The sequence below is a fragment of the Indicator indicator genome, chromosome 5 (assembly GCF_027791375.1).
Source record: "Indicator indicator isolate 239-I01 chromosome 5, UM_Iind_1.1, whole genome shotgun sequence".
In the NCBI taxonomy this organism is placed as follows: domain Eukaryota; kingdom Metazoa; phylum Chordata; class Aves; order Piciformes; family Indicatoridae; genus Indicator; species Indicator indicator.
In genome coordinates this window covers 7,315,752-7,342,229 of record NC_072014.1, presented here as the reverse complement: position 1 = coordinate 7,342,229, position 26,478 = coordinate 7,315,752, and the positions used below count along the sequence as shown (strand labels likewise).

The 26,478-nt window shown below is 47.7% G+C and overlaps 1 protein-coding gene across 1 annotated transcript in view; it reads left to right on the top strand.

The window, feature by feature from the left end:
• TMEFF2 (transmembrane protein with EGF like and two follistatin like domains 2) overlaps nt 1-19,752 on the top strand; it is a 152,626-nt gene extending 132,874 nt beyond the window's left edge. The window contains exons 8-11 of the mRNA XM_054380994.1: nt 10,892-11,015; nt 12,158-12,316; nt 19,111-19,197; nt 19,656-19,752. Of these exons, the coding sequence (XP_054236969.1) occupies nt 10,892-11,015; nt 12,158-12,316; nt 19,111-19,197; nt 19,656-19,752 (467 nt within the window). The remainder of the gene's footprint in view (nt 1-10,891; nt 11,016-12,157; nt 12,317-19,110; nt 19,198-19,655) is intronic.
• The last annotated feature ends 6,726 nt before the right edge of the window (nt 19,753-26,478 follow it).

The following is a 26,478-nucleotide window of genomic DNA, read 5'->3' as shown; positions in this document are numbered from 1 at the left end:
TGTGGAGCAGGGCTGAGCTATGAGAGGGGAAGACAGCTGATGTGTGGTGACTCCACCATCCACTCTACATGCCATCTGCACTCCCACACTGCCAGGTGACGCCAAAAGATCCCTTCCTTCAGTACCTGACCTTAGCTGGTCAGCCCAGCCCAAATGTGTACAAGGACAGGGATCAATCTGCCTGTGATTCATCACTCATCCTACTCTTGCTAGGACGTACAGGAAAGGTGCTGAGATTGTTACTTTTCCATATACACATTGCCAATAGGAAGCTCTTCCAGCTCCTCCATGGCACACAGCTCAAGGCTCCTCGTTGGGTGGCTCTTTAATGTGCAGGTAATGTGTTCCTTCTCCTCGTGCCACAGAACTGGGCTGTTTCCCTGGCACTGTTGGGCTTTAGAAAGCAATGCGTGCAGGTTGAAACTTTGCCCACATACCATCTGCTTCAGACTTATCTTCCTTTGACGAAAGAGCTGAATCTATCATGTCCATTTGGCTTTCCTGGCATTGCAGAAGGTTGTGGGTTTGTGTTAGGTTTGCACATTCAGAGCATCCCAGCAGCTCCTTCAACAAGCTCCTGCTCTTGTTTTCCAGTGAAAGATCAGTGACAAAAATCAATACCATCTTCATAGCTATAATGAATGTGACCTGCAGCCTTTTATAGGATGACCACAAGCTTCCATCATACGTCTGGAGGCCTATTTGCAAATATTGATTTGTGTTGCAGATTATCTTTAGCCATTTCATATCCAATCTTAAGGTCTTGTGGTACTGCTTCCTGCCCTCAGTTTGATATCAAAGGCACAGCTCCAATTTAAAAGCCCTGCCCATAGATACTGTTGATAGCTGAGGTTGCCAAGTTAGGAAAATGAGGTTTTTCGGGGTATTTTAAGCTGCTTGAAGAGGATGGTTCTCAGAAAGCACCAACTGAAGGAAAGCACTGCTTTGGAGTCACAGCAGATTCTGTTTACTCGAAGCAGGGGGAAAAAAGTGGAACCTTCATATGCAAATGTATGGCATTTGGAAATGTCATCTGGCTGCATCCACATAGAAATGAGCCTCTCTCTCCCAGGGCTGCACTAGCAAGGCTTCTTTGATAGAGGAATTGCACAGTAGCACGTAAAACAGGAGCAGCAGGACACCATGCTGGGTCAGGTTCAGGGAGTTTTGTTCCTTAATCACTACTTAAAGTTGAGCAGTATTGCTGGGAGGCTGCATATTCAACTGGGAATGCTGGGCTGGCCACTGGCTGGGCTGGCCACCAAATGAGTGCCAGAGGCTCTCTCTAAACCCCTCTGACTTCCCAAAGGTAAGAGAAAGGGAATAAGGGATGGGAAAGAAACTAAACCAGCTGGGAGGGAAACAAGAACAATTCAATGAGAGAAAGAGACACAAACCAATACGGAACCCAACCCCTGATGGCGATGATGTCACTGTCACCACTGATGCCGTGGGCAGGCACTGGGGAAGTCCCAGATGGGATTCAGCAGCAGATGGAACCAGATTCAGGAGTTGGATTTGAGAACAGTCAAAGTGGAGTCACCATCCCTGGAGGTATGCAAACATGTGGCACGTGACATGGTTTGATGGGCATGGTGGGGTTGTGTTGAGGGTTGGACATGTCCAACTTTATCGATTCTGGGAATCTGTGATGGGCTGGTGGCATCTGTCCTTAGACAGGGGAATCTGAGTGAAGGGAATGTCAGAGGCATGCTGAAAACAAAGAGCATAAAAAGGGCTTGAGTCTGTCCTAGGAATGGGGTTAAGGCAGATGGATTCAATCCTGGCACAAAGGAAGGAAGGGCTCCTTTGCCTGAGGCTTGATAAACCCACGACATGGCTCCACATCGTTAGATCACACCATTGCAGTGGTGATCTTAAAGAGCTCTGTCTGTCCAGTTTATCCACCCCACCAGATATTGAGAGATGACTTCACAGAATCATGGAATGGTAGGGGTTGGAAGGGACCTCCAGAGATCCCCTACCAAAGCAGGATCACCCAGGGCAAGTCACTCAGGAACACGTACAGGCAGGTTTTGAAAGTCTCCATAGGGGGAAACTCCACAACCTCTCTAGGCAGCCTGCTCCCAGGCTCTGTCACCCTCACCGTAAAGAAGTTTCTCCTCATGTTGAGGTGTTGGTGACAGATAATGGAGAGTTGACATCGGGAGCTGAATATCTTTCCAGTCTATGAGGCTGGGAAGCAGGCAGGGGTCATTCCTGTGCAGTGATCAGCTGCTCCATGAAGCTGCTGAAGGAAGAGGCCTGTGGGTCTCAAGTGTGGAGGTGCTTGTGCAGCATCTGCCTGACACAGCAGTTACCACTGCTTTTGTCAACAGCCTCCATAGGGCTAAGTGGACAAAATGTGTTGGTGTGGAAGCAGAGGAGGTCAGACAAGGTGATACAACAGCCTGCTTTAGCTCCCTGAATGAAATGATCACTCCAGGGAGGAGTTGTGTCTAATGTGAGCACCTGAGCACTAAGAAAATGCTGGTTTGAAGCAACAAATTAGCCCGCATGGTCTGGTTTTGTCTTTCAGCTTGGCTCTTCAGACATGTGAGCAATGGCTGCTAGTGTCTGTTTGTATCCTTGAGCTATTTTGAGCTTCTCTTGCACCTTGTATTGCAGTATCTGTATGGTAGCACCTGTGTGTAGGAGCTGCTATACAGTCTTTAGGGTAAAGTGTCTGCTCCTCACCAGTGAGTATGGATGGACTGTGACCACTGAAAGAACAAAGGAAAGCTTCTGTTTGGCATGGGGAACACAAAGGGTCTTAGCATGTGCAGGAAAGTGATGAGCAAATTGGCAAATTCCAAGAAGTCTTCACAAACATAGAAGATTCATAGAGACCTTAAAGGTCATCTGGTTCCAACTGCCCTGCCAAGGCCAGGGACATGTCCCACTAGCCCAGCTTGCTCAAGGCCTCATCCAACCTGGCCTTGAACAACTCATGGGAGAGGACATCCACTACCTCCCTGGGCAACCTGTTCCAGTGTCTCACCAGTTTTAACACATATAGCATAGCCCACGGCTGTCTGCTGACACGCTGGAAGCATTTTGTTCCCCATTTGACCATCTGGAGGTTATTAGTGTCTTCATTCATTGGTTTCTATTATTAATGGAGGCAGCAGGCTGAATAATTCTGACACATTGCTGTAGTGTTTTTTTTGTCCAGGGTGCTGGGACATCTTGCCCTCATCTCCTGCATAAAACCCACTAGATTATTTCTAAAAAGGAAAGTGGATGTTATCTTGTGCCAGAGAACTCATGTGCGTAGAGACAGTTAAAATTAATAAACTACTGCATTGAGGAAGCCTATTCTGTGCCTAAGAAAAGAAGAGGATGTAATTTCCTTCACAAACTTCTATTTCTTTCTTTTTCCCTCTTGGTAAAGTAGCTAATACGGGCAGGGCTGTGCTGCCATCCAGCCAGACCTGGCCAAGCTGGAGAGCTGGGCAAAAGAGAATCTCATGAAGCTCAACAAGGCCAAATGTAGGGTTCAGCATCTGGGGAGGAACAAACCCCTGTACCAGTACAGGTGAGGGGCTGACAAGCTGGAAAACAGCTCCATAGAGAAGGAGCTGGAAGTGCTGGTGGACAGCAGGTTCACCATGAGTCAGCAGTGTGATCTTGTGGCCAATGGTCTCCCGGGGTGCATTAAGAAGAGTGTGACCAGCAGGTCAAGGGAGTTTCTTCTCCCCCTCTACAGAGATGCTGGAGAAGAGCAGCCTGAGAGGTGATCTTCTCAATGCTCAGCAAGAGAAAAAGGGCAAGGGGAAAAAAGTTTGGGATAGATTCCATTCAGTGGTGCCAAGTGACGGAACAAGGTGCAACAGGCACAAACTGGAAGCCAGGAGGTTCCATCTGAAGATGAGGACAAACTTCTTTGATGTGATAGTGCTGGAGCAGCCTGCCCAGAGAGATTGTGGAGTCTCCTTCTCCAAAGAGATTCCAAACCCACCTAGACATTGTGAACCTGGGCGACCTGCTCTACGTGTGTTAGTGGGGGGCTTGGACTGGATGATCTCCAGAGGTCCCTTCCAACTCCTACTATTCTGTGACTCTGTGAGTGTCCTTCATGTCCTCACTGCAGAAAGCCTGTCTCAGTGTTGGTGCTTAGAATGGCTGCATGGATGAATGCAAGGATGAATCTAGGGTAGGGATGCAGCATAGTAGTGCCAGACATTTTCAGCTGACATTTGGTGTCTCACTTTCCAGTAGCTCTCAGGGAGAGTGGGCTGAGGAGCTCCCTCCTGAGCGGCTGCAAACACTTCCTGCAGAACCTTCTCTCCAACGCCCACCCAAACAGGGATTTCTGCTGCTCTATTTTACTCTGGTGAGACTCCACCTGCAGTGCTGTGTGAAGCTCTGGGGCCTTCAGCACAAGTAGGACATGGACCTGTTTGATCTGGTCCAGAGGAGGCCATGAAAATGATACAAGGGCTGGAGCACCTCTGCTGTGAGGCCAGGCCTGGGCAAGAGAAGGCTCCAAGGAGACCTTCTGATGCCCTTTCAGTGCTTAAAGAAGCCAATAAGGGACAGACTTTGTAGCAGGGCCTGTTGAGACAAGACAAGGGATGATGGTTTTTTGAACTAAAAGAGGGAGATTTAGACTAAATACAAGGAAGATTTTTGTTTTACACTGAAGTGGTGAGACTCTGGCCCAGGTTACCCAGCGAGGTGGTATATGTCTCATCCATGTATCCATTACAGTTTAGCTTGTTTGAGGCTCTGAGCAACCTGCTCTAGTTGAAGATGTCCCTGCTGATTGCAGGGGGGGTTGGACTGGATGACCTCTAGAGGTCTCTTGCAAACCAAACCATTCTATGACTCTCTGATTTTCAGGCAAGTTCCTTACTTCCAGAGGGAGCAACACCATTACCACCCTATTCCTCCTGAGTTTGCAGAAGGACCTTTAAACTGTTCATCCAAAGACTTCTGGGCTAAGGAAGCTGCCTTGTACCCCAAAAGAGCAGCTGACTCTGTGAGCACTGCAGATGAGTAACAAACTGTTGCTAGGTTCATTCACAGAATTCAGATGCCCACTCTTAGTCAATCACTCAAGCTCTACCACAAACCACAAGACATCCTCTGCTCCTGCTCCATAAGCTGGTAGTGTCTGGACCTTTACTTTGATTTCAGTAGGAACTGCATACCAAGTCTCTATCCTGCAGAGCAGAAGAGAATTGCGAAGTTCCCAGTGCTCTGCAGCACATCTTTGGGAGAGCTGCCAAGAAGCTAAAAGGAGTGAGGAGGGACACACTTCCAGAAGGGATTGAGAAGGTTAAGGACATACATTTGACCCAAAAATCCCTTTCCCCCTTCATAAATCTTCTGATAATGTGATGTGCAGGGAGTCACTACCTCAATATCAGAGAGAGCTTTCAGCTGCAAACTTGACTGACCTCAGCAGTATTAAAAGATTAAATTATTATGTAAGTCAATTCTCCTTAACCACTGTCTCCAACGAGATAGGTGTCACCATCTCATCCTTCACTTGATGATATCCATGTGTGTGTATATTTTCAGGACCTCCCTTGGCCCAGTGATGACTGTATACCACGTTTAACACTGATAGACAGCCAATATTTTCTCATATGGGCATAACTCATCAGCTGTTATTTCCATAGGCTCCAACATTCCACTCTCTACAGCAGTGAAGATTCCAAAACAACAGTTTACAGACTGCGGTCCTCTCTTTTGCTTGCCTAAAATCACCTAGAAAAATCTCAGTTATTCAACCCTAAAGACTGGCAGAATTATCAGCCCTGCTGGAGTGATTGTTAAGTGACTGGCAGTTAATTTTTGGACATAAGAATCCTACATTTGCCTGGTTTTAAAAATCTAATTTCTCCAAAGTGGATTGCAGGATCTTTTGCCTGACAAGAATTTTCTGGGCACTCCAGGCAGTACTTCACATAATCCTCATCAAGGGCACTAATGGATTTATTGGTTTGTCAGCAGTGCTGCTCCTCAAGGTCAGTTGTCTAATTGGGACCTGGGGTCTGGTGAGGGTGCAGTAGTTTTAGGCTGTGCCTAGGAAAATTTTCCACAGATTGAGTAGAAAAGTGGTGGAATGTAAATAAATTACCACTGGATGTAAAAGGGAAAATAATGATAAGGTCTAAATAATCCATTGATCTGATAACTAAGATAAAGTTAGTTGTATAAACTTCCTTCTCTTTACGGCTTCTTCGTTCTAGCTGATACTAGCTGGTAGCTTTTGCTTGGCTGTTGTCTGACCTTGGCTGCGTCCTTGTTGTGGCTAAGTACTAACAAGATACTCTCTGCTTTTCTCTATTCCCATGTACAGGGGGAGGGGGGAGGGAGTCAAGAAGGGAAGCTGTTAGTAAACCCCCTGGGACAAAAACGGGGTTCTGGGTTTTGTCCTGGGGGGGGGGTTCTTGTGTTGTTTATAAATTGTAAATATTGTATATTTTGTACATATTCATTGCATTCCCATATTTCTAGATTGTAGTTTAGCTTGTAAATACAGCTTCATTTGCTTTCCAGCTGAGCTAAGTCTGGCAGTTTTATTTTGGGGATAATTTCAACCCACCACAGAGGGCTGTCTGCAGGAGAATCTGGCTGTGTTGTTTCAATTACTTGCAGAGTCAGGTCCTGCAACTGGGCAGTCTGTTCTGGCTTTAGAATCACAGAACCACAGAATAGATCTGGAGTGTGAGAATGTATTTCGGTGTGACTGAGAAACGTGACAGGAATTCTGTTTGCCCAAAGATAGGAAAGGCTGAACCAGGCAGTCACAGGCTCACAGGATGTTAGGGGTTGGAAGGGATCTCAAGACATCATCAAATCCAATCCCAATTCTTATCTTCAGGCTTCTGCCTTATATTCCAGACATGACAAAAAGGTCCAGATGAAAATGCCACACAGAGTTGCCAATAACACTGCAGTGGGTCTGATGTTGAAGAGGAACAACTGAGGTTGACATTACTGAAACCTGATTGACCTGGACTTGGGTCCCTGGCGTTGCTTCATGAATGCTGATCTGCTGTGCTTGCAAACAAGCGGGCAGCTTGGCTCTCTGTAGGGATAAGGTTGGTGTGGTAGAGGAGCTCCTTAGTTTGGTGATGCTATGGTGAGATTCGTGTGGATTGCCTCTAGTGCTGAATGTATAAATTATCTCAGATGGTAATAAGGGGGGGAAGTCTTGATCTATTTCATTTAGTTTTACTCTTTTGAACTTTGTACAGTTCTTATTTGATCTATAATTTAAACATTTTTTTATTCATATCCTCTCTTTTAAGAGCTGATTTATGGTTCTTGTTCCATAGTGTTGTGCGTTCTGTGGTGCGTTCTGTCCGTGGTGCGTTCATGGCAGTTACAGAATCAAGAGAATCACTTTGGTTGGGAAAGACCTTTAAGATCATCCAGTCCAACCATTCTCTAACTCTGCCAAGGCTGCCTGCTAAATTTTTAAATCCCTCCGGGGATGATGATTCAACCACTTCCCTGGGCAGGCTGTGCCAGGGCTTGACGACCCTTTTAGTGAAGACATTTTTCCTGATGTCCAACCCAAACCTCTGCTGGCACAACTTGAGGCCTTTTCCTCTCATCCTTATGTTCAATCCCTAACTCTTTTAGAGGAGTCATCGAGAGAGGCTGTTTACAAAGGGCTGCAGTGACAGCAATGGCTTCAAAGTAGAGAAGGGCAAATTTAGATTGGATATCAGGAAGCAGTTCTTTACTGCACATGAGGGTGGTGGAACACTGGAACAGGTTGCCCAGGGAGGTGGTTGAGGCCCCTTACCTGGAGATTCAAGGTGAGGCTAAATGAGGCTCTGGGCAACCTGGTCTAGTTGGGCACATCCCTGCTGACTGCAGAGAGATTGGACTAGATGACCTTTGGAGGTCCCTTCCAGCCTGGAGCATTCTATGATTCTATGCAAATGAGAGCCTATGGACAATTTGTGTCAAAGTATTGTGGTTTATCTCCCTCCAGATGACAGGTGTTCCCATATGAAGTGTTTAACCTATGAAGTGCTAGCAAAGCTTGGGCCATCTCATTTTTGATTCTGTAAAGTGCTTTCCATCACAACATTACACTTAGAGGTGTAATTACAAGTTCTGCAGGATCCTAGATTTACTTGGAAGTCTGCTAGAGACCTTTCTAAAGAAAACAGTTTCTACCCACAAAATTGCAGGAGGAGGAAAAAATCATTCCTCTTTTTACCAGCCCTACAGCCTACACACAGCCTACACATCTAGGAGAAGTCCTGGTTCCCCTTTTAAGCCCTAGCAGATGAGTCTGTCCTGAAAGTAACAATTCCCTTCACCATCTTGAAGTGTGGCTTTAAAAAAAGAGAAAGAAACCAAATGGCCTCCTACCATTTTAGCAGCAACTGATGGCTCCTCTGAGGCGGGGGGGATTCTCACACTGTGGGGTGGTGGTGCATGGACATCGCAGAGAGAGCTTAGTGCCTGAGAAGGCAGGATCAGAGATAACCAGGCACACGTGCAGAGCAGTCTCCTGGGCAGAAACATCGCAGAAGCGCAGGTTGGAAGAGATCTCCGTAGATCATCAAATCCACCCCCCCTGCCAGAGCAGGATCACCTAGGGCAGGTCACACAGGAAGGCATCCAGGCAGGTTTTGAAAGTCTCCAGAGAAGGAGACTCCACAATCTCTCTGGGCAGCCTGCTCCTGTGCTCCATCACCCTCACCCTAAAGAAGTGTCTCCTCATGTTGAGGTGGAACCTGCTGTACCTGTTGTTCCTTGTCCTGTCACTGGGCACCACTGTCAAGAGCCTAGCCCCTTCTTCTTGACACCCACCCCTCAGATATTTATAGACGTTAATAAGGTCCCCTCTCAGCCTTCTCTTCCCCAGGCTAAACAGCCCCAGGTCTCTCAGTGTTTCTTCGTAGCAGAGATGTTCAAGTCCCCAAGTCCTCCTCATAGCTATCCATTGGACTCTCTCCAGCAGGTCCCTGTCTCTCTTGAACTGGGGAGCCCAAAACTGAACACAGTATTCCAGGTGAGGTCTCACCAGGGCAGAGTAGAGGGGGAGGAGAACCTGCTGCACACTATTTTCTTGATGCACCCCAGGATGTCATTGGTTCTCTTGGCCACAAGAGCACTTGGCTGTCCCAGAGGTCCCACACCCACAAGCCATCGGGCATGGTGCATAAATGATCACTATGGAGTATGGACTCCAGCAAGTCCCAAGCACATCAAGATCTATGTGTGTGTCCATTGACAGCTAACACATCACACATCTGTTCTGGGAAGATTTCCAGGTGGAAAAAACAAGTATACCTGAAGTCCTAGTGGGATGATGACCCTCTGTGTATTTCATATGCTGGTACCCACTGTCCCACCTAGAGGGTGCTGGGCTGGGCAGCCAGAAATGTTCAGCACCAAACCAAATGGACCTAGTGCTCACACCTTTTTCCAGCAGCAGAAATTCCTGGGCAAGCTGCCAAAGAAGGTATATAAGATGCCTCCTGTCAGCTTGTCCTGTCTGTGCCATCCCAGAGCCCACGAGCAGCCCTGAGCCTAGGATTGTCACAGGGCTCTGATCCCCCCCTACTCCCGTACCTTGTCATTAACAGCTCTCATGGCAGCCAGGCCCAGGTGTCCCAGTGGAAGGAGGGAAGCAGGAGAAGCAGACAGGGTTCTATTCAACATGTGTGCATTTCAAAAGATGCATTAATGGTCCAGAGTGCAGAGGTTCTGCGAGTCCTAAGAATGAAAGAGAAGTCCATGCTGTCTGCAGGGATATTAGAGGGTGCCCTGCCAGTTGCTGTTTGTTGGGAGCTAGGTTTAGCCTAAGGATAACAACATAACCAACTTGGTTAGTGCAAGTTGTTAGGGACTCTCAAAACTCTCCTTGGACTGCAGCAACAGGAAAAAATTCATTATGAAAATCTGGATCTTGGATCTGCTGCAAGCACTTCTCCCGAAGGTGGGATGGTGCCTACTGCCAGCACAGCTGGCTTGGAGGCAGAACACAAGCTGCAATCGTTTCATAACACTTGGGGACTTCCTTTGGAAGATGCTTCAGCTTCTCTGTGTACAAACTACATTTCCTCAGGCATCTACCATGAGGCTTACCCCCTGCACCGGTACAGGTGAGGGGCTGACCTGCTGGAAAGCAGCTCTGCAGAAAAGCACATGGGAGTGCCAGTGATCTTGTGGCCAGCAGAGTGATCTTGTGGCCAAGAAGGCGTTAAGAAGAATGTGTTCTGAAGGCCAAGGGAGTTTCTTCTCCCCCTCTTCTCTGCCCTGGTGAAGACCACATCTTGAGGGATGTATTTTCCAGGGTTTGGAGTCCTGGGGACTACTTAAGAGCTGCAGAAGCAGGCACAAAAAGTCAAATTAGTTTAAAGGTATTCACCCATGCTATGGGGCGAGGAGAAGGCATGGGGCCCTGGGTTGTGGGCATGCAGCACTGATAATAAACTTCATCTCTGGCTTCCTGCTCCTCTTCTTCAGCCATGAAATTGTCTTTCTGAACATGTTGTATTGAATGACCAAACATACTGTACTGATGTATTAGCTGTAAATGTCCAAAGTCTTCCTCCCATCCCTGCCTGGGTGTGAGGAGAAAGGTCATAAAAATAACATCAATGGTCAGGCAATTTTCACTCTCTATTCAGTTTTCAAACATTCAGGTTATTTATTCTGGTGCCTCCTTTGCTGTAACTTGGCAGACATTAGATATGCAGAAGAAGGACAGAAAGCCTTGCCAAGGTTTGTGTCTACATCAGCCTGCCTGTTTCAAGGTGCAAAGCCTGGCTCTTGCTTCCCTTCCAACACCTTCCACACCTTGTTCTTCTTGATTTCCCTTTCTTTCATACCTTGAGCTCTTGCTATGATGTTACCTTATCCTTCATTGTCAGGTTAATGTTCCCTTCACCTGTGTTCACAGAGAATGCAAATAAACTGGAAGAAAGTGCAAGAGGGATCTACATCCCTTGTCCAGAGCATTACAATGGCTTCTGCATGCACGGCAAGTGTGAGCACTCCACTAACATGCTGGAACCGTCTTGCAGGTAACCAAGCCTTCTCTTACCAATGAGGAAAGGCTGCACACAGGAAAATACTGACCTATAAGGCACTGAATCTAGATAAAAACTATGAAAAATAATGGTAATCATGGCCCTTGGTGCTGCAAACCCATCAGACTATTTTGCCTGGTGGCAAAGGAAATGACTACTATGTATGAAGCACCATTGTCCTGGCACATTGGGCTGGGAGAGCAAAGACATGGAGCAGACATCCCCCCCAGGGCAGATTCTCAAGCCAGGTTTCTCCCTGCTCCTGCAAACAGCTAGGTCACATTTTGCTCTTTGCAGCAGCTGGGTTTTAGGTTCTCCATTCAGCTGGAAAATGTCCTTTGCTCAAGCTGCTGGCTGCTGTGGGACTGCAAAGGAGGAAAAGGGTGGCAGCTCAAGGCTTGACCCATCAGGGTTACTACATCACTAACACTTCTGAGAGGGGTCCAAGCAATCCACCTATGCTTGCTACCACCATTTACCTGGATTTTCAGATCTTCTTGCTTGGGCTAAAATGAGAAAAGCAGTGTTTGTGCCCCAAAATCACAGAGGGCAGATGCCAGGCTGTGGGGTGGGTTGGAACTGGTGAGAAGCACAGCAGGCAGCATTGGGGCGGGTGGCTGCAGCATCAACAGAGGGTTTTTTATAGCAACCAGACGAAATGTAAATGATGTATCCACTTGCAGGAACATCTAATCACATTTTATATGGAGCTTGGATGATTGCTTATCACCTCCTTAGGGCTAATCTGCATAAGGAGCCACCACAAGAAGGCTTTTCACCCTCCCCCACCTCCCCAAAGGAAGGGAGAAGTCTGAAATAGGTTGTGCAAGGAGCTAAGTGGATTCTCATCACAACATGCAAGTAGTTCCAGTTGGTGCTAGCTAAGTCCCAGTCTTCTGGGCAACTCCTGGAATGACAGTGTCATTCAGTCTCACAGACCATGGCAATGCTGAGGACCTGAAACCTTTCCTCTGAGAGGTCGAGGAGGCAGCAGTACCCTCTCTGGGGAGGCTCATCCTTCATTAAAACACAGAAGCTTATGCTTAGGCCATGGGGGCTTTTCTGCAGATACAATTTGGGGGCGTTCTTTGAAAACAGCAGGTTCTAACTGGAAAAAAAAAAATCTTCTGTTTCAGATGTGATGCTGGCTACACTGGACAACACTGTGAAAAAAAGGACTACAGCGTTCTGTACGTGGTTCCAGGCCCAGTGCGATTTCAGTATGTCTTAATAGCAGCTGTGATTGGAACCATCCAGATTGCCATCATCTGCGTCGTAGTCCTCTGCATTACAAGGTCAGCACCTCTGCTATTTTGCAATAGAACTAAGAAAAGGCTTCTGCCTTTCCTGCTTATTCAGACTCCTGCAGTCACAGGGCTGATAACAAATGTTGTTTAATTCACCAACGAGCAGAAGATAGTGGCTGGATCAGCAGCCAGTGTTGCTTCATTATTATGACTGAATTTTTACCTCCATCTTAATCAAACTTAGGTAGCAACAGTGCCTACAGCAAGTGAAGTTGCCTGTTTTGCATTCAGATGCTTGGACAAATATTGTTCATATAAATAAGGGGCAATATAAATACAGCAGCTGGATCAGCACTTAATAAAAACTAATCATATCTCCATCTGGTTTCCTTAGAGGCCCATTCCCTTAGTCCTAATCAGGCAAAGCACACAAACTTTTAAGCCTGTTTGCAATCCCCTTGATTAAATGATTTCATTAGGCTCGTGTATGTGTTCAGAGGTACCACACATGGTTTGGGTTCTTCACTAAATGGTGGCACACCAAGCCATGTTGTTTTTCACTCTGATGAGGAGGAAAGGGTTATTTGACTGGAAACTCCAGGGCAGCCCAGGGTGAGAAGGGTAAAAGCGATCCATCCCCTCGACACACCAAGCTCTGCTTCCTCACTGAACTGTGGTGCTGTCTCTGCAAGGGCTTGGGGTAAGTTCTGAACTTCAGATCATAGAATGGTTTGAGTTGGAAGGGACCTCCAAAAGTCATCTAGTATGAGCCCCTGCAGTAAGCAAGGACATCCCCAACTAGATCAGGCTGCTCAGAGCCCCATCAACCCTGACCTCCAGGGATGGGGTCTCCACCACCTCCCTGAGCAACCTGTTCCAGTGTTCTACCACCCTCATAGTAAAGAGCTTCTTCCTAATGTCCAACCTAAACCTACCCTGTCCTGGTTTCAAACCATTGGCAAGCCCTTCTAAACAGTCCCTCTACAGCTTTCTTGTAGGCCACATTCAGGTACTGGAATGCTGCTCTAAGGTCTCCATAGAGCATTTTCTCCAGGCTGAACAACCCCAACGCTCTCAGCCTGTCTCAGATGTCTCCAGGCTTCTCTCAGAAATCATGAGGTTGGATTAATCAAGCTCGCCACACAAAAAAATCATTCTTTTAGAAACAAATTTCTTTTTAAAATTCTAAACCCCAGGATTCAGTCCATACTTGCATGGATTTCACATGAAGTGACACTGGTGCTAGCAGCAGGGCAGACTCTAGTTGGAGGCCTGTAGTTCATGGTGTTCCCTAGTGCTGGGTCCGGTCTTGTCCAGCATCGGGATCAATGACCTGGATGAAGGGCTGGAATGCCCTCTCAGCCAACTGGTGATAAAAACTGAGAGGAGTGACTGACACCCTGTCAGGCTGCTGCCATTCAGTGAGATCCGGACAGGCTGGAGAGTAGGGCAGAGGGGACCCTCATGAAGTTCAACAAGGATAAGTGTGAAATCCTGCATCTGGGGAGGAACAATACCATGCACCAGCATAAGTGAGGGGGCGACTTCTCCTGGTTCCATGGAGAGGAACCACAGAGTGCTGGTGGACATCAAGTTCACCATGAGCCAGCAGTGTGATCTTGCGGCCAAGAAGGCCAGTGGTCTCCTGGAGACAGAAGTGTGCAACCAGGAGGTTGAGGGAGGTTATTCTCCCCCTCCACTCTGCCCTGGTGAGGCCACATCTGGAGTACTGAGTCCAGTAAAGCTTCCCAGTTCAAGAGAGACAGGAAACTACTGGAGAGAGTCCAATGGAAACTACAAAGATGCTGAAGGGCCTGGAGCATCTATTAGAAAGATAGGCTGAAAGACCTGAGGCTGTTGAGCCTGGAGAAGAGCAGCCTGAGAGGGGATCTGATCAATGCTCAGCATGATCTAAAGGTGGAGGGCAAGAGGATGGGGCCAGACTGTTCTGGGTGGTGGCCAGTGACAGGACAAGGGGCAAGAGGCACAAACTGGAGCACGGGAAGAGAAAATTCTTTGGTCTGAGGGTGCTGGAGCCCTGGAGCAGGCTGCCCAGAAAGGTTCTGGAGTCTCCTTCTCTGGAAAGATTCCAAACCCACCTGGACATTGATTGTGATCCTGGGCAATCTACTGTGGGTGACCCTGCTTTAGCAGGGGGCTTAGAGTGGATGATCTCCAGAGGTCCTTTCCAACCACTACCATGTTGAGATGCTGTGATTCTGTGTGGTTTGTACCTCTGCCATCTTTCAGCTCCTCTGTTGCACTACCTGGCTGGCAGACAGCTGAGACATTTATTCCTGGGAAAGACAAAAGAAAAAAAAAATCCTAAATCCTTCTCTAGCCTAAAGGCATACAACAAGGTAGCTGTTTTTTTGGCTAAGCAGAGTCCATCAGCTCCATAGTAAATGCTGACTGAGCCAGTAGTCTGCAGTGTGAAGGAGAAGATGGTATGGTGCCTGATGAGGGAACAAATTCCCTGTATTATTTGCCAAGTGACTCTAGTTTTGTCACTGGGACTGCAAACTGAAGTCTGAGCCCCATGTGCTCTGCACTGTCACACAGGTCGCCTATCAGCCTGCTTTCATACCTAGATGGCACCTTTCCCCTACGCACTCTGCAGCCAAAGTTAATTTATGATCTTTTGACTTTTTTTCCTGTAATGCATGTAATTACTGCCAAGCATCCTCCAGCTCAGCATAATGATTCGAGGTGCATTTGCCAAAGTGTGCTCTTAAGTGGCCTAAGAGAACTCCACATGACAGGAGAGCATTGTGGCAGCGTATGCATAAGTAATTGAGGTTTTGAAGTCAGCTGCTTTGGAGAACCTAACTGCACTGGTTTGAACTTCACACTCTGAACCCTCCCAAGTGCTAAAACCACCCTACCAGTTTCCTGAGAGAAAGAAAGGAAACTTCCTTCACTCAAATTCTTTGCATTTGATTGCAGCTTCACCTACTTAATCTGTGAAACGTGTTTGGTGCACCGTGTCCAAACCCTGCCTTTGAGCAACTGAAGGCTACCACTGTAACTATTTTAGCTCTCATTAGCATATCAGCCGGTGAAGGGGTCCAGAACACAAGTCTGATGAGGAGAGGATGAGGGAACTGGGGCTGCTTAGTCTGAAGGAGTCTGAGGGAAGATCTCCTCTACAGGTCCCTGAAAGGAGGCTGGAGTGGGGTGGGTGTTGGTCTCTTCTCCCAGATATAAGACGAGGCATAGACCAAGAGGAGATGGCCTCAAGCTGTGACTGGGTAGGTTTAGTGTAGACGTTAGGACAGAATTAGGTGGTGGAGTCACCATCCCTGGAGGTGTTCAGAAAACTTGTGGAACATGGCACCTGTGGACATGGTTTAGTGAGCATGGTGGTGGTGGGTTGTCAACTGGATCTTAATGATCCTGTGATTGCTTTTGTTGCTCTTACAATCGTGCCTGTACAGCAGTGCAAATCTATGGGGAGTCCTCCGCTGCCACAAGACTGAGCACTTCTAGGGCTACCATTGCACAGACACTTTGACTTGAATAAACAAGCTGTGCTGCTGACTGAGGCTGTCCTGCCCCTTCCCCTGGTTCTTGGGCCATGATTTTGTGCCTCCATTGGCATTTCTGTAGCTACACAACAAAACCACTCAAGGGATGGATTCAGCTGAAAACTCAGCCCCCAAAACTGATGATTCTTTGATGAGGTTGTGCCTCCTGGCTACCCATGGCTAGCACCAGCAAGGGGAGTTAGCAGCTGGGGTAGAGGAGTTGGGGACCAGAAGCCAAAAAGTACAGAGGAAAGGAGGTGGAGCAGTGAAGCACAGGTCCTACACCTAAGGACTTGCAGCTTAGGTTAGATAATAGAGGTATGGGTTTGTGTCATAATGATCCTCAGCAGTTTTCTTTACAGCTTTGCATTTTTAGTGCTTCCCTAATGTCTAGTCACAGCAGACTATTTATGTGCAGAAATCACTTGATTAAAAATGAATGCAGAACGTGTTTTACCTGCTATGAATCACAGTGTGAGGAACCCAGGCTTCTGAGGAGGCTTCAATAGAAGGAGGGCAGGCAGCCTGTGCTCCAGTACCAAGCTTACATTGATGGAACTGCTGTGTTCAGAAATGAATGCATCCCACACACAGAGCACTACAAAGAGCTTCTGATTAAAAAGACTTAAGGACCAAGGAGAAGTTGTCACTTGGTTTGAGCAGATGATTAGGTCTAAAAAGCCAGTTAAATGCCAACACTCCTCTTAAGAAACCCAGGTGGACTTCAGACACAACCTACCTGTATAGTACTATTGCATTTAAGCAAGCCTGCTGTCAGGACTTGTCCCTGGAGCTTTCCCAGGCTTCCATGCAATTAAAACGTGGGAACTTTTGGTTAAAAGATGCTTTTTCATCATCTTGATTGGAGTAATAGCTACTTCTGAATCAATGTCTCTTGACCTTGGGCTAAGTGACTGTATGGATTATGTCAGTGTGGGGTTTAGGAGATACTCATCTCCTCACTTCCAGTGAGAGCAGTCAGTATCCACTGTTCTCCAGCAGTGCCTGGCAGCACTCCCTAGGATTGCCAACCATCCTGGTCATCCCCCAGCCACCTGCTTCCTACACAGTTCTCACAAAAATCAGGCTGGTTTTGCCCACTGTGGCTTCCTATGCCTGGTTCTCCACTCCTTCTCAAGGCTGGGTGTAAATCCTCATGCCCTGGGACTCAGGAGGAAGCCCTGGTGTCTCAGTCATCCCAATAAAGAAGCATTTAGCAGTGCTGTCTCTCAGCATCTCAAGGTGTCCTTGCTGTCTCCTGGGGAGCACTGTGAGCTCCTGCTGTGCAATCTCTTGCTGAATGAGCAAGAGGGGCCACTGAGCTGGGGCCAGGAGGCTGACAGTGTGCACACAAACATGAGACTCACCACGAGTTCCCCGTGAGTCAACAATGCGCTCCTGTGGCCAGGAAGGTGAATCTGGAATGCATCTCTACCCCTACTCTGCCCTAGTGAAGCCTCATGGGTCCAGTTCTGGGCTCCCCAGTTCAAGAGAGACAGGAAACTACTGGAGAGTGCACAATGGAGGCTACAAAGGTGCTGAAGGGCTCAGAGCATCTCTGTGAGGAGAGGCTGAGAGACCTGGGGCTGTTTAGCCTGGAGAAGGGCAGCCTGACAGGGGATTTATCAATGCTGATGAATATGACCCCCACCCAAGCTGAAGGGTAGGGGTCATAATGATGGGGCTGAGCTCTTTTCAGTGGTGCCCAGGGACACAACAGGAGGCAACAGCTACAAAACAGAACCCAGGAGGTTTCACCTGAATTTAAGGAGAAAATTCTTTGCCAGGAGGGTGCTGGAGCAGTGGACTGTGCTGCCCAGAGAGGTTGTAGAGCCTCTGTCTCTGGAGAGATTCCCAATCCTCCTGGACATTGTGATCCTGGGCAAGCTGCTGCAGGTGACCCTGCTTTAGCAGGAGGGCTGGACTGGATGATCTCCAGAGGTCCCTTCCCACCACTGCCATTCTGTGATGACACACGGCTGGGTGAATCAACCCTGTGTCTCCTAACAGCCTCTCCCTGACGCACTCCGAAGGTTTTCCTGCCGTTTGCATAAGGAGCTTGTCATGCAATTGCAAGCCAGCTCCAGTCTGGTTTCATGGTGAAAGCTCTGCCCGACCTTAGAGGGTGCCACAGATGCAGGCTTGTTTTTCCTGGAGTGACGGTAGGAGCCTGCTTCACCGCTTCCAAGAAAGGAAGGAGGTCAAATATAGCACACAGCCATACAGCTTCTCATGAGGGGGTGCTCCTGTTGGCTGAAAAGTGAGGCAAATCAGGACAATATGACCCATATTTTCTTAGACACTTATATAATTGTATTCCAGCATTTTGAAACACTGCCCAACTCCTTCTGCTCTTGTTTGGCCTTTCGGATGGCATCACAAAAAAACTACAGCATCACTTCTATTCAGTGGGGGGAGGGGACAACCAGCTTGTGGGTTTTTGTGGTTTTTTTTGTTTTGTTTTGTTTTTTTTTAAGGTGTCAGTAAAAATTTATTTCACTCTGTTTTGCTGTTAGTTATTTGACACAAAGCTGGAGGCAGGTGCTTTGAGCCATCAATACTCCACCCACAGTGTTTCACAAGGTGCTGCTGAAAGCCTTCCTATAGCAGAAAAAAGAAGGTATCCCAATGGAAAAGGGATTTTTTTCCCCCTCCCATGTCTGTACAGTCTGGAATATCATGGGGCTTTCTATCATGCTGCTCCAAGAGGCTGTTTCGGTCTTTTTTTGTCTCGCTGCCCATGCAGAGGGCAGAATGCTTCATAGAATCATCTGGGTTGGAAAAGACCTTCAAGATCATCCAGACCAACCATTCTCTACCCCTACCAAAGCTGAGCCTGGAGAAGAGCAGCATGAGAGGGGATCTGTTCAACACCCAGCAAGAGCTAAAGGCTGGGGTGGGGAAGGGGGCAAGAAAATGGGGCCAGACTCTTGAGTATTGCTCAGTGACAGGCACAAACTGGAACCCAGGAGGTTTCACTTGAACTTAAGGAAAAACTTATTTACTTTGACAGTGCTGGAGCTCTGGAGCAGGCTGCCCAGAGAGATTGTGAAGCCTCCTTCTCTGGAAAGGTTCCAAACCCACCCAGATGTGTCCCTGTGCAACCTGCTCTAGGCAAACTTGTTTTACCAGGAGGGGCTGGACTCAAAGATCTGCAGAGGTCCCTTCCAACCCCTACCATTCCATGATTTCACATGCCATACTGCTGTTCACACCATGTTCTGTGGGGTGGGGTTTCCATCAGCCCATTTCACACACCCTCACACCTCCTGCCTGTCACCTCCTGCTGTTACGAGCCCTGTCTCTCTCTTCCAGGAAATGTCCCAGAAGCAACAGAATCCACAGACAGAAGCAAAACACAGGGCACTACAGTTCAGACAACACGACGAGAGCATCGACAAGGTTAATTTAAACGAGCGCATGTTTCCACAAGGGCAAAACTAACTGCAGAGAGCTCGGACTCCACAGTTCAGTATCATAGACAAACAAAACAAAAATCAAACACAAAACAAAACAAAACAACAAAAGATTTAAGACGAGACCTACACATGTTGCCTTGCATTTGTGGTAATCTACACCAATGAGAACATGTACTACTACTACTACTACAGCTATATTTGATTATGTATGGATATATTTGAAATAGTATACATTGTCTTGATGGTTTTTTTTCTGTAATGTAAATAAACTATTTATATCACACTATATAGTTTTTTTTTTCTTTTTCATGTATTTGTTATATATAATAAATACTCAGTGATGAGAAAAAAAAATTTTGCTGTGTATAGCCCTGGGATGTTGTATATGGACACTAACAAATCTCTTTTTTTTTTTTCTTCTTTTTCTTTATTTTTTTCCAGTTCTAGTGGCAATTTTGAGTCTACTGAACTCAGTAGTAGGGTTTTGAGTTGGTCCAAGATCAGCGACAATTATGGATGTGGGAAAGGTGAAGAATAATTTAACCTACATTGAGGAGGGATAAAATATTTCAGATCCGGAGTCAACTACATACCATCAGCCTTCTTCTCCCGTGCCATCTCTCTTTACTCCCCATCCCCCCATAGCTTAGGAAATCCTTTGCTTTCTAAATTAAAATCCTAACTGAAGGGGAAATGGAAATTCTCAGTAACCGCAGCCAGGGAGCATCCAGGGGGTAATGTTTCAGTCTGGTAGAGAATCAGGTGGCTGGCAAGGTGAACCCTACAAGAACACTTAGCAGAGTCTCCAACTCTGGTCACTGGAGTGAAGGAAAATTGCTTCATACTGCTGATTGAAAATTATTAGGTTAAAAAAGTTAATAACAGCTGAAATGCCAGCACCGTTTGTACCTCATAAACATGCTGATAGAGATTATTTTTTTGTGTGGTCCAAGAGAAGGTGAAAACTACTCAGAAAATCCCAGATGAATAACTTTGTGGGTGACCCAGCTCCATTAAATGTAATGAACTCCAATGTTGGCTATACCTGAGGAAAATAAGGGCAATGTGTTTTGTCACATCCACATGACGGACAAGAGGCGAAGTTATTTTCATGGTAGCTGAACCTCTCGAAATGTAATAGAAGCCTCTTTCAGGAAGTTAATAATGCTCCAGGTAGTGCTCTGAATTTTGAGGATGACAGAGTGAGACTGAAGGGCAGAGGGTGGTAGGTTCACTCTTGCCACATAGCCTCCACTCCACTAATTGCCGGCCACAGTCCCAGTCACACTAAATAAAATCAATAAACTACCCCAGCCCCGCTCCCTGGAACAGTGCCCATGGTGCTGCTCCTTGCCAAAGAGAGTGCCTGGGCAGAAAGTACCCATGACAAGAGGTTTAAAGCGTTTCTCACTCAAGGCCAGGCTTGATGGGGCTCTCAGCAACCTGCTCTAGTTGCAGATGTCCCTGCTGACTGCAGGGGGGGGGGGGGGGGTTGGACTGGATGACCTTTAAAGGTCCATTCCAACCCAAACCAGCTGGGATTCTATGATCACCACATAAGAAACTGCATTTAGGTCAGAATCAGAACTGGGGTTAGCTAGAATGACGTCTCCTGAGCATGTTTCCATTTCCTGCTTCAGAATTGATCTGGTCACTCACAACAGTCACCACCACCCTTAGTGGTGACGGTCCACCCAGTCTGGCCTTCAGACGTGGGTGAAGCAATACTTCTACTCTAACATGGCCTCTGGCCTGCCCCCTCCCTGCCCCAGCCTGCTTTAAAGTGAATCCATTGCATGATGTTCACACGGTCTCAGTTTGTCTCGTTCGGGGTTTCTTGGCTTTTTAAAGGTAATAAAAAGGTGATTGGCAAGAGATGCTTCCAGGCCCCTGGTCTGTGCTGATTGGTGGGAGCGGGAGCATGGTGCTTGCGCAGGCAGCAGGGCAAATGGCGGCACTGGGCTGCCTGTTCTGCTTACCAGAGCTGGGGCTGGGGCGAGGTGGAGGGAGAGAGGGGCCATAGAGCTGCTTCCTGCTCCTCCACCCTCACCCCCGGCTCTCCAACTAGACCTGAAGACTGCCAGTGTGGGGTAGGAGTGTGCAGCAGAGCAGATATGGTCCTGGAACACTGGACCACCAGGACATTTCCATACTCACAACCACTGTAAAATGCTCCTCTCTGGCCCAGTCCCTGCTGGTTCTGTCTCCCACGAACAGGCTCAGCAGGGGTGGTGCAACATGGAGGGGAGCAAAGGCACAGCAGTGCTGGGCTGTACAGGTTTGGTGGCACAAGATCCTTTCTAGTGAGACCTTGCAAGCTCTGTTAATTAAACTGCTTCCTCTGTGTTATGATAACAGCCCTCTTCACATCCCTCCATCAGCTGAACTGACAGCAGCAAGCACCTCTGAGGAACACTTCAGTGTGAGGTTGAAAGATTTGAGTCTCCATCTCTGGAGGCATTCAAAACGTGCCTAGACACATTCCAGTGTGATTTACTTGATCTAAGTGATTCTACATTAGCAGGGGGGTTGGACTAGATGATCTTGGGAGTGCTGGTGGATAAGAAGCTGGACATGAACCAGCAAGGGGCACTTCTAGCCCAGAGGGCCAGTGGCATCCTGGGCTGTGTCAAAAGAAGCATGGCCAGGAGATGGAGAGAGGTGATTCTGCCACTCTACACTGGTGAGATCTCATCTGCAGTACTCTGTCCAGTTCTGGGGCCCTCAGCACAAGAGAGGGCCACAAAGATGATCAGAGGGTAGAACACATCTTCTATGAAGACAGGCTGAGAGAGTTGTGGCTGTTCAGCCTGGAGAAGGCTCTGGAGAGACCTGAGAGCTGCATTTGATTTCACTATCTGAAGGGGACCTGCAGGAAGGCTGGGGAGGGACTGTTTAGAAGAACTTGTGGTTTGAATGGTTTGAAAATGGAGCAGGACACATTTAGGTTGGCTATTAGGAGGAAGTTCTTTAAAGTGAGAGTGGTGAACAGGCTGCCCTGGGATGCAGTTGAGGCCCCATCCCTGAAGACATTCAAGATCAGACTCGTGGCCCTGGGCAGCTTGATCTAGTTGCAGGTGACCCTGCTGACTGCAGAGGGGTGGACAAGATGACCATTGAGGGTCCTTTCCAACCCAATGCAATCTGTGAATCTTCAGAGGTCCCTTCCAACCCCTACCATTCTGTCATTAGGTTGGAGGCAGCTACCCTGCAGCCTCCCTCCCCCATCTCCATGCTTTGGGCACTCTGAGCGAGGTGTTGGAGTCTAACAAGCATCAGAACCACAGCTTTGAGCCTAATTCAAATGTCATCCCCCCCGCTGGGACTCTCAGGTCTGGATCGTTTCCTTCAGTCCCTTGCATTAGCTACAAAACTCAAATGTTAACGCTCAGGCAGCGCCGTGTGGCTACAGCAATCAGCCCAATTAAACCAAGGCGAGGCACAGCTCAGGAGAGAAAACAAGGCTGGGGTGTGCTGTTTCCACACCTCCCAAAGTTATCTGCCTTGCTTCCACCATGCACCGCCACATTTAATCCCCCAACTAACCTGCGCCTGTGAGATGTTAGCAGCTGCACCCGCAGCTCTAGTGTCTTGTCACAAAGCCTTCACACCTCCAAAAACAAGGTCAGCCTGCTGCAGATGGGCGGCCAGAGAGGGGAAAAGTGATCTTTGGTTCTAATGCACAGAGGGCAGGTCTCACATCTTTTCACATGAGACCTTTCAGATTTAACCTTCAGATCCCACTGTACCTCAAACCTTTCAGACTGCACCTTCAGCAACTCAGTGTGCTGGATCCCACCCCATAAAGCAGGACTCATTGCAGCAGGTGGGTGACACATGACTCACCTTTCCCTACCCAGAAGTCCAGTGGAGGCTACAAAGATGCTGAGGGGCCTGGAGCATCTCTCTGATTATGAAAGCCTGAGGGACTTGGGGCTGTCGAGCCTGGAGAAGAGCAGCCTGAGGGGGGATCTGAACAATGCTCAGCAAGAGCGGAAGGGCAGGGGTCCAGAGGATGGGGCTGGGCTCTTTTCAGTGGTGCTCAGTGACAGGACAGGTGCAACAGGCACAAACTGGAATCCAGGAGATTTCACCCAAATACAAAGAAAATCTTTGAGGGTGCTAGAGCCCTGGAGCAGGCTGTCCAGAGAAGAGGAGTCTCCTACTCTGGAGACTTCCAAACCCCCACTGGAAGTCTCTGTGATCCAGGGCAAGCTGCTGTGGGTGACCCTGCTTTAGCAGCAGAGTTGAACTGGATAGTCCCCAGAGGTCCCTTCCAACCCCCACCATCCTCTGGTTCTTGACTACAGGACACTCCACACCTCTCCATCACAATGTTTTTCCTTAAAATGAAGTCTGATCAGATGTTCATTAGCATTCCTTTTCATCCAGTGACTGCAAGACAGGATTTTACAGAACATTTCCACTACAAAAAACATTGCAGTTATTAAAAGGAGGCTGGACATCCTATTTCAGCTGCTGCCCCCCTGAGCTTCTCTGCCTCTGCACACTGAGGAGCCTCAAATGAAAGCACTTCTTTCCTTACTGCTGTAGCCATCAGGGTCTCACCTCCCTGGGCAGCATGGGATGAGCTCAGCTTTGCAGAAGTTTCCTGGGTGCCAGCCTAGTGCTGATGGCAGGGCTGTGTGCCTGTGCCCCACATGCAGGTTACCTGGGGGGGGGTGGGCAGAAGGTGGGTGAAGTGCCTCCCTGCCTCCCTTTTCTTTTCCCCAGGGGCAGCTCTCAAAAAAAAAAAAAAAAGAAAAAGAAAAAGAAACAAAACAAAACAAAAAAAACCCACCAAAAAAACAACCCACCCAAGCCTCATCTTCAAAGAGCTCTCTAAATCTTTTTTGAAAACAAAATGATTAAAGGCTATCTTCCCTCTCATCCAACATCAGACACATCTCGCACCGCAGCCTTGCTTTCACCCCTTATTATGCATGCAGCTTCTCTACAGCTCCTGGGTTTGTGTTGGGATGGAAGCTACAGCCCTGAATTAAAAGCCAAGTTCATTACCACACATCAAAGTCGTCCCCGTGCCTCGGCCAGCCCTGCCCTTTCTTTTATTGATAGGTTTGTGGCCATCCAGGACAGATGGGGGAGCTGCAAGGTATTTACAAATGTCAGCCCATTTCTAGGGCAAGCTGGGGGTGGGAATGCTCACGCCTGGTGGTGCTGGTGGGGAGTTTTCTTCCAGAATAATCAGGAAGCTCACGGGAGATGGAGATACACTGGGCTAGTACAGAATCACAGAACGGTTTGGGTTGGAAGAATCTTTAATGGTCATCCGTCCAACCCCTCCTGTAGCAAGCACTGACATCCCCTACTAGATCAGGTTGCTCAGAGCCCCCTCAAATACCAACAGCCTCAAAAACACAAAGCCAGAGCAGGCTGGTTTACTGTTGCCAGAATCCCTGAAGCATTTAAGTCCTGGAAATTAACTGAGCTGTAAAGCTTCATTAAGATTTGGGGTCAGGGTGGACTTTGTAAAGCAATTTTATCTTTCCACCTTGAGTTTTCCATCAGAGCCATGCAAAATTCATAAAGCTTGCTCCAAACACTTCCTCCCACTTCTTCTGCTTCCCCAAGACTATGTACCTTACTGGTTGGGTTTTCCCTTATGCAATCATAGAATGGTTTGGGTTGGAAGGAAGCTCTAGAGGTCATCTTGTCCAGCCCCCCTGCAGTCAGCAAGGACATCCCCAACTAGATCAGGTTGCTCAGAGCCCCATCAATCCTGACCTTGAATATCTCCAGGGATGGGGCCTCCATTGCTTCACTGGACAACCTGCCCCAGTGTTCTACCACCTTCATAACAAAGTATGATTAGTATTAATAATTATAATAATAATAACCACTATCATAATCATAATTTGTCATACAATTATAGAATTGTTTTGGATGAAAAATACCTTTAAGATCCTCAAATACAACCATTTAGGATGAGAGGAAATGGCCTTAAGTTGTGCCAGGGGAAGTTTAGGCTCGATATTAGGAAAAAATTCTTTCCTGCAAGAGTGGTCAGGGATTGGAACAGGCTGCCCAGGGAGGTGGTGGAGTCACCACCATCCCTGGAGGTGCTCAAAATATGTGTGGACATGGCACTTTGGGGCATGGTTTAGTGGGCATAACGGTGCTGGTTTGATGGTTGGGCTTGATGGTGTTACAGGTCTTTTCCAACCTCAATGATTCTGTGATTATCTATAATTCTGGTTTGGATGGGCTACAATCTGGCTGGCCAAGCCTGTCAAAGCATGCTCTGTTTGAAACAGGAGCCAGAAGTCTGTTTTATTTTTGCCCTGCATGCGAGTGACAGCAGGGACACTTCAGCCTGCCGGTGCCACCAAAGCAGCCTCTGCCGTCACCCACAGGCAGAAGAGCGCTGGAGAAGAACAGATTTAATTGGATATGAGGAACAGGTTCTTTGAGAGTAGTGGAATGCTGGAAGAGGTTGCCCAGGTTGGGGCCTCATCCCTGGAGATATTCAAGGTGAGGCTCAACGGGGTTCTGGGAAGCCTGATCTAGTTGAGGATGTCCCTGCTGACTGCAGAGGAGGGTGGAATAGATGACCTTTGGAGGTCCCTTCCAGCCTGGACCATTCTATGATTCTATGAAGGGGCAAGAGGGACCTGCACAGCCACCTCCTACCCTAACCAGCCTTTAGGCTGATGCTTTGCCTTCAAATGCTTTGTCATACTAAGTGGGCTTCGATTATTTTAGTTTCAGCTTAATTAACAGTTCTGGCACAGCGGGAGGGCTGCTGAAAGCAAAGATGCATTTACAAAAGAATTAAAAAAAAATAAAAATGCAGGATATATCTCAACTTTTTTTGTTGGCTGTATTGAATGCATGCCACAAAGCAGGAAAATATTCCATAACCTCATACAGCAGTCACCAAGCATGTGAGGAAGCTGCTCTATAATGCTAACAAGGTGACTTCAGCTGTGGCTTTGTAAATAAAAGGTGAGGCTCGTTTTGCTCAGCTTTAGGAAAAGCAGCCCTGAAGGTAGGAGCCTTGATTTCAGTCCTCTCCAGTCTGAGTTTCTGGGGAAGTCATTAGAATCATAGCATCATTAAGGTTGAAACAGACCTCCAAGATCATCAAGTCCAAGCATCAACCCAACACCACCACAGCCGTTAAACCATGTCCCAACAGTGCCACGTTCACACGTTTCCCAAAAAGAATTATTAGCCTGTTTGGTTGCTCCTCGGTGGGGCCCAGGGGGACAGGAGTGGGGTTTCACAGAATAGAATCAAATCA